This window comes from Otolemur garnettii, unplaced genomic scaffold (genome assembly GCF_000181295.1).
Source record: "Otolemur garnettii isolate 467f Iridium unplaced genomic scaffold, OtoGar3 scaffold00018, whole genome shotgun sequence".
Classification (NCBI taxonomy): Eukaryota; Metazoa; Chordata; class Mammalia; order Primates; family Galagidae; genus Otolemur; species Otolemur garnettii.
In genome coordinates this window covers 26,794,993-26,802,615 of record NW_003852413.1, presented here as the reverse complement: position 1 = coordinate 26,802,615, position 7,623 = coordinate 26,794,993, and the positions used below count along the sequence as shown (strand labels likewise).

Sequence of the window (7,623 nt, the reverse complement as noted above, 5' to 3'; positions counted from 1 at the left end):
CCAATAGGATGCGGGGTCTCTAATGGATGCAAATGATCATGAAAAGACAGTGCAAAATATGAAACAACTCATTTGCAGGGAAGTAAATCACCGAAAACTGTTTATGAACTGGCATCCCTTCTTCGAAATGTAAAGCGAGGACCTCTTTAAGTGGCGGTATATTTTTGTTTGGGGGGTGGGGGGGGGGGGGGGGGGTGAGCGAGCCTCGGCTGCCATGCAAGCTTAGACTTTTGGAGGCTTCTCTGTCCTTTTCTATTCCTGGAAATCACAAAAAGTGTGGCGGCTTCGAGATCTTCTTCGCCTTTTCTTTCTTTCCTCTTTTTTTCCTCCTCCCTTTACCTCTCCTTTCCTGGCGAGGGTGACTAGGAGCCGGCGAATCCGCGTTTTTTTTCTCTCTCTCTCCCTCCCTTTCCCCCTCCCCACCCCCTCCCCAACAGCCCCCAACTACAGCCTCCGCCGCCGCCGCCGCCGCCTCAAAATTCAATAAAATGAGCTCTTATTTCGTCAACTCACTGTTCTCCAAATACAAAACCGGGGAGTCCCTGCGCCCCAATTATTATGACTGCGGCTTCGCCCAGGACCTGGGCGGCCGACCCACCGTGGTATACGGTCCCAGCAGCGGCGGCAGCTTCCAGCACCCGTCGCAAATCCAGGAGTTCTACCACGGGCCATCGTCGCTGTCCACGGCTCCCTACCAGCAGAACCCGTGCGCCGTGGCGTGTCACGGGGACCCGGGCAACTTCTACGGCTACGATCCGCTGCAGCGCCAGAGCCTCTTCGGTGCGCAGGATCCAGACCTGGTGCAGTACGCAGACTGCAAGCTCGCCGCCGCCAGCGGCCTGGGTGAGGAGGCTGAGGGCTCCGAGCAGAGCCCGTCGCCCACACAGCTCTTCCCCTGGATGCGTCCGCAAGGTGAGCTCGCGTCGGGGCCAGCGGGGCAGGAGCGGGCCCGGAGGGCCCGAGGCCGGGCAGGCCTGGGCGCATTTCCTCCAGCTACTGGAAGACTTGCTGGCTCTGTTCCGGTCGCCTCCCGCTTCTTCCTTTTCTTCCTTCCTTCCTTTCTCTCCGTTCTTTCTTTTTCTGGGTTTCTTTCTGTCTTTCTTTTTTGTTTCCCTTGAAGGGGGGTCGCTAAACGACATTTCCTGAATCCATAAACCCCTCACCCTGCTTTACTTTTCTTCTCCTTACCCTCTTTTTTCTTTTTACTGTTTTATGGGGGTAGTGTAGAGAGGGTGGTGGGAGTGGGGGCGCTCAACTTTTGCACTTCTCAATTGCTTTATAGTTTAATTACCCTGAAGAAACTTTTCTTCTGGGGCAGAGGCTCTGGGGGCTTTTCAAGGTGGGTCCATTCGTCCCCACCCGGCTTTTTTATTCTTATTTTTCCCACCCCTTCACATCCTTCCTTCTAAAGTTTATGGGACTTTTAATAGATTTAAACCACCCTCCATCCAACTCTAGTGCTGGTTACCAGGGGAGGGGGCTCCCCTTTCTGACTCCCTTAGATTCACTGGTGTCTGATCCCCCTCATGCCCCCCCCAGCTGATCGCGGCCTCCCCGAGCCCCCGCCCCCGCATGGGGTAGAAGGTCCTCTGCCTTTATTATACTGGTCTCCTAGGCTCGTTCACGAATCTTTGAACCTTCTCCGTCTCTGCCCCCTCCCCCATCCTTTCCTCTCCTCTCCTCCCCTCCCCTCTGTCTCGCCCTTTCCCCCATTCCCAGCAGCCGCCGGACGCAGGCGAGGCCGACAGACCTACAGCCGCTACCAGACCCTGGAGCTGGAGAAAGAGTTCCTATTTAATCCCTATCTGACTCGCAAGCGGCGAATCGAGGTATCGCATGCGTTGGGACTGACAGAGAGACAGGTCAAAATCTGGTTCCAGAACCGGAGGATGAAGTGGAAAAAAGAGAACAACAAAGACAAGTTCCCCAGCAGCAAATGCGAGCAGGAGGAGCTGGAGAAACAGAAGCTGGAGCGGGCCCCGGAGGCAGCGGACGAGGGTGACGCACAGAAGGGCGACAAGAAGTAGGCTCCAGCTGAGACTGCCAGGGCCGCGGCCACCCGCACGTCCGCCGGTCCCCTGACTGTGCCGTCGCCGCTCACCCTCGCCCGGGAGAGCTCCGGCCCCGCGAGCAGAGCCAGGAGCCGAGCCTCCCACCGCAGCGTCCCCTGCCGCGCCAGTCCCCGCTAGTGGTAGTATCTCGTAATAGCTTCTGTGTGTGAGCTACCGTGGATCTCCTTCCCTTCTCTTGGGGGCCGGGGTGGAAAAGAAAAGGATTTTAAGCAAGGACTTCCCTCGCCCTGTGAGGGTGAGCGGCCGAGGCCCGGCTGAGCACCCCCCCCCCAGCTCCCCTGTCCCTGCCCCATGTAAAAAGCCTCCTTGTGCAATGGTCCTTTTTTCCTTTGAATGTGCTTCTTTGTAATGACCAAGGTACAGATTTCTGCTAAGTTTTCCCAACAACATGAAACTGCCTATTCACACCGTAATTCTTTCTGTCTCCCTCACTTCTCTCTCTCTCTCTCTCTCTCTCTCTCTCTCTTCCTCATTTACCCTCCCAACCCCTCTCTCCCCGCTGCCCTCCCTAGCTCGCTGGCTTTCTCTCTTGCTTCTCTCTCTTTTCCTCCCCTCCTTTGGTTTGACAATTTCGTCTTAAGTGTTTCTCAAAAGAGGTTACTTTAGTTAGCATGCGCGCTGTGGGCAATTGTTAAAAGTGTTCTTAGGTTTACTGTGAAGAGAATGTATCCTGTATCCGTGAATTGCTTTATGGGGGGGAGGGAGGGCTAATTATATATTTTGTTGTTCCTCTATACTTTGTTCTGTTGTCTGAGCCTGAAAAGGGCGGAAGAGTTACAATAAAGTTTACAAGCAAGAACCCGAGACTGGCCAAGCCCGCGCTCATTTGCTCCTGGGCGCCTTGCAGAGCTGGGGTGGGGGGAGCCTGTCACCCGGCTCCTGAGCCTGCAGAGGCTAGGCCTCTAGCCTAGAGAGGAGGGGGCGGGGGCTGGAGGCAGGTGGTGTGAGTCCCTTGGCCCAGGGACTCAGGGGGTGAGGGAGGCGACTGCGTGTGATTGGAGGAGAGAAAAATGAGGGAGAGGAGCCAAGAGAAACCCCCTCCCCTTGCGTTCCGAGGCTGCTGGGACCTGCCGACCCGAGGCACCCAGGCCACGCTGGAGAGATTCTCCTAGGCTGGTGGCTGTATCCCTTCCACCTCCCTCTTTGTTTTGGTGTGTGTCTTATGTGGGGGGGGGTGCGGGAGGGGTAAGGGATAAAGGTAGAGCTCAAGGATGATGAGCTTGCTTATATTTTTATTTTTCTCCAACACTGATGAAGAGAGCAAGAGGAGAATGGAGACGTTCTTCCCCGCCTCTCCCTCTCTGGGATTTGGTCACCTTTACCCAGCTCTAAGGCCTATCCAACGCTCACTGACGCATCCAGGAACCAGGAGAGCAGCTTGCCTAGGCCGCCCTCTACCCTTCCTTCCTCTCTCTACCCACCTCCAACCACCCTATCCACTCAATCAACCTCCCCCCACTCCTTCTTTTTACTTTCAAACCTTTTTTTAGCCACCAGAAACTGCAGCATTCAATGACCACGGGCTGGATCCTGTGCTTTAGGAGCAACTATGATGTCTCACTCCATCTCTGCGCATTTATCTGGGGCACCGAGAGAGCCATGAACCCAGGTTTACCTCTTTCCTCGCCTTAGGAGAACCGGACCAACTTCACCCAAAGGCTGTGTTGAATTGGCCCGGATTAATAAAGACTGACCTTCCCCACTCACCACCCACCAACCAACCCAATTGCGTGCATTCAATTCCTGCGTTTGTCTCGCACTCTGTCGGTAACGGATTGGAAAGGATGGGTGGAGGGTGACAACACGGATCGCTGAGAGGTTATTTATTTTCCCTTCCACCCAATCCCTTTCTCCCCAAATCTCGCCTGCAAGCTGCCTCCAGCCCGCAGGGGTCGGCAGCGGCCCTTGAGCCCCCACCCCCAATCCACAGGGCTCGGCTTTCCCATTCATTATTGATCATATTTTATAAATCCAACGCCACACAATTTTTTCCACATTACCAGGAGCCGTAGGGAAGCTGCTGGGCCATTGGAGGAGGGGACGTCACGTGGACTGGCGTCACGTGTTCTGGAGAGGAAAAAGGGGGTCCTTTTTGGTGTAAATCTGTACTCTAATTCTGTAATATATCAAGGAATCTCGTAAAACCGACACTAAAACGTCCCTGCCTACAAATCATCCGGCCAAATTATGAGTTCATTGTATTATGCGAATGCTTTATTTTCTAAATATCCAGCCGCAAGTTCGGTTTTCGCTACCGGAGCCTTCCCCGAACAAACTTCTTGTGCGTTTGCTTCCAACCCCCAGCGCCCGGGCTATGGAACCGGTTCGAGCGCTTCCTTCGCCGCCTCGATGCAGGGCTTGTATCCCGGCGGGGGGGGCATGGCGGGCCAGAGTGCCGCCGGCGTCTACGCGGCCGGCTACGGGCTCGAGCCGAGTTCCTTCAACATGCACTGCGCGCCCTTTGAACAGAACCTCTCCGGGGTGTGTCCGGGCGACTCCGCCAAGGCGGCAGGCGCCAAGGAGCAGAGGGACTCAGATTTGGCCGCCGAGAGTAACTTCCGGATCTACCCCTGGATGCGAAGCTCAGGTAACGCCGCGCACCAAGCTGTCCCGAGCCCCAGCGGGCCGGCACATTCCCTGGAAGGCGCCCCCGCTTTCTGGCCGGGCACCCTTTTCCGCGTCTAGAGTGCTCCTGGCCTGAGGTTAGCTCTGGGGACTCGGCATCCCTCTGGCTGAAACGCAGCGCACTGCCCCCACCCTCATATTTGCAGGGTGCTCTCAGGCCGGCTCTGCTTCCCGGCGGATCTATCTTCGCTGACGCCGCGACGCTCCTCCGAGCCCCCATCTCGCCCCCACTCTCCTCCCGGCCTTTTAGCTTTAAATATTTATCAGCAGCGCCGGCACAGGCTGGAGATGAGGCCGTTTGTCTTGTGGAGGAAGGCTGGGGTTTACAGAGAACAGCCATTAGGTTATCCCCCTTCTATCCCCCCTTCCCCGCCTGGGATCTCAGTTCTGGGTGTGTCCCCCAGCCCCAGCTAGGATAAGGTATGGGGGAGGAGGCATAGCGCTAAGCAATTCTCCCCTCCCCCTTCCTTCTCAGCCAACCCCACTCCCCCATTATTCCCGACAAGACAATTAGAAATGAGCTCTAGAGGCTTGGGGGAGAGATGAGGACCTAGCCAGGGACGCAGAGCCAGAGAGGCAGGTGCAGGGAGGGGGTTGAGGCCAAGAGAGATGAGGCTTCAACCCCCTACTGAACTAGAGAAAAGATAGGAGGCCTGGTGGGAGTACAGCTGGCTTCCTCAGGTGCCCTCCCTAGGGCTCCTATATACCCCCCAGAGAACTGGCCAACAAGTTTGGAGGTGTCACTCTAGAAGGGTGAATCTCCTCTTGAGGGAGGGGCCAGGACTCCTTGGGGCTAAATCAAGACTTAGAGAGTGCAGGTCACCCAGCCAGCTGATGAAGGAACCCCAAGAAGTCAAGGGTTCCCTGGGTCTTCTGCCAGTCTTGTTTACACATCCTTTTTAGTGCTGTCCCAAGACAGATGAACTTGAGGGCTAGCCCCAATGTCCAGAAGGTCCAAGAATTGTGGTCAGAGGCATCCATCCCAGTGAGGGGGGGGCCAGGAGGAACACAGATAGTTCTTAGACTATTAGTATTGGTGGTCACAGTCCCCATTACCTGCTCCATAATTCAACTTCCTTTCCAGTTGATTTATCAAAGCTCCACTTTTTCTGCTCATAAACATTTCAGCTTAGCTTTTATCTGACTTGAAACTAGGCCCCTCCTCTCCTGTGTCTCCTTCCCAGGAGGGCTGACATCAACACCTTTCCCAAGTCTCTTCAGGTTCTGGGCCTAACCTGGGAAGTTCCTCTCTGCCCTTCAGCCCTCACCATCCAGATATTCCATATTCTGTCCTAACTCAGACAGTTTTTTCTCCTCTTCCCCTGTGCTTTCTGGGAGGCCCAAAGATTGCTTTGGAGAGCTGGGTTATCTAGGCAAGCAGACAGGCAGGACAGCTTGGCCCCAGCAAAGCCTCAGACAATCACTGGAAAAGAATCATCAGAGGGCAGCTGCTCTCAGACTAAGTCCATGTTCCAAGGAAATCTGCAAATTCTCACCTCATTCTGCAACAGAATGGAGGGGAAACTGAGCCTGTGAGATCCCTTTGTCTCCTTTTCTTCTTGAGAAACTTTCTCAGGGTAGGCCTGGAGCCCCACTCCAGGGCCACTTGCATGGTTTCCATTGTCCTCTACCTCAAAGAATTATAATCAGAGGCCTAGAGTCCCTAATCTCAGAAAGTGAAAGGACGATTAACCTCCCTCATCCTACACATACCCATTAGTAGCAGAACTTTCAGGAACCAGAAGGTTAGATCCTCTGGGTTCAGAAGCTCCAAGCTTCTTGGATAGAAAATAGAAATGTCTACTTTGGGAGACTTGTAGAATGTTCTGCACATTTAGGGGAATGGGAAACAAAGATTATGGGCTGCAGTATGGAAAATGAGAATTTAGTTTAATGGGAAAATGGATTTCTGTCCACAGACTTTACACACAGGGTCTAAGAGGGAGGTGGGCACTCTTGGAGGTTTCCCTGGTCACTGATTTTTCTCCTCTAAACACAATTTGCAGGAACTGACCGCAAGAGAGGCCGCCAGACCTATACCCGCTACCAGACCCTGGAGCTGGAGAAAGAATTTCACTACAACCGCTACCTGACGCGGCGGCGGCGCATCGAGATCGCGCACGCGCTCTGCCTCACAGAAAGACAGATCAAGATTTGGTTTCAGAATCGGCGCATGAAGTGGAAAAAGGAAAATAAGAACGCGGGCCCTGGAACCACCAGCCAGGACAAGGCAGAAGCAGAGGAGGAAGAGGAAGAGTGAGAGAAAGAGAAAGGGCAGAGGGAAAGAAAGAGAAGAGAAAGAATATGATTATGAATCCCAGCTCTGGGAACTGAACCAGGAAACTCAAGTCAAGTAGGGAAGAAAAACATTATTTAAATTAAAGCAATTAAAAAATGTTTTTAAGGAGAGAGAAAGGTGAAATTTTGTTTTCTCAACACTGAAAAAAAATACTACCTATAGAAAGTCTGTTGGGTTTGTTTTGTACGAGAAGGACATAATGTACCTGTTCTGTAGCTTTCTGGAATTTGCCTCCTGTTTTCTATGTTGCGATTGTAAGGTCTTTGTAAAATCTTGCTGTTTTGTAAGCCCCCTTTCATGCTGTCTTTGTGGACTTTTGGTCTGGACTAGTGCCCATGGTTCCTTGCCCTCCTGAACCTCCACCTTCCCAGTAGTGGCACCAAAGGGACCTTAGGGAGCTCCAAGGACCCACCAACTAGGGTGTTTCCCCCAGCGACTAGGGTATTCCCCCCAGTGCCAGCCAGATGCTCCCTGCTCCCGCCAGATCCCCATCCCCATCCCATGCTCCTCTTCACAATCTGTGTGTATCTAAAGGATAGAAAAATAAAACTCAATTAAAAATAAACAGATACCTTATTTCCTGTGTCTCCCTCAAGATGGGAGGGTATGATGGTTAAGGGTGGGTAG

General features: G+C 53.6%; 2 protein-coding genes across 2 annotated transcripts; both read left to right on the top strand.

The window, feature by feature from the left end:
• Positions 1 to 246: 246 nt before the first annotated feature.
• Positions 247 to 2,876, top strand: HOXB8 (homeobox B8). The gene is made up of 2 exons (XM_003786468.1): positions 247 to 912; positions 1,720 to 2,876. Exons 1-2 carry the CDS (start codon positions 489 to 491, stop codon positions 2,025 to 2,027), a joined length of 732 nt encoding a protein of 243 aa, XP_003786516.1. The 5' UTR covers positions 247 to 488; the 3' UTR covers positions 2,028 to 2,876.
• A 1,333-nt stretch (positions 2,877 to 4,209) lies between these two features.
• HOXB7 (homeobox B7) lies at positions 4,210 to 7,066 on the top strand. The gene is made up of 2 exons (XM_003786467.2): positions 4,210 to 4,659; positions 6,704 to 7,066. Exons 1-2 carry the CDS (start codon positions 4,260 to 4,262, stop codon positions 6,955 to 6,957), a joined length of 654 nt encoding a protein of 217 aa, XP_003786515.1. The 5' UTR covers positions 4,210 to 4,259; the 3' UTR covers positions 6,958 to 7,066.
• The last annotated feature ends 557 nt before the right edge of the window (positions 7,067 to 7,623 follow it).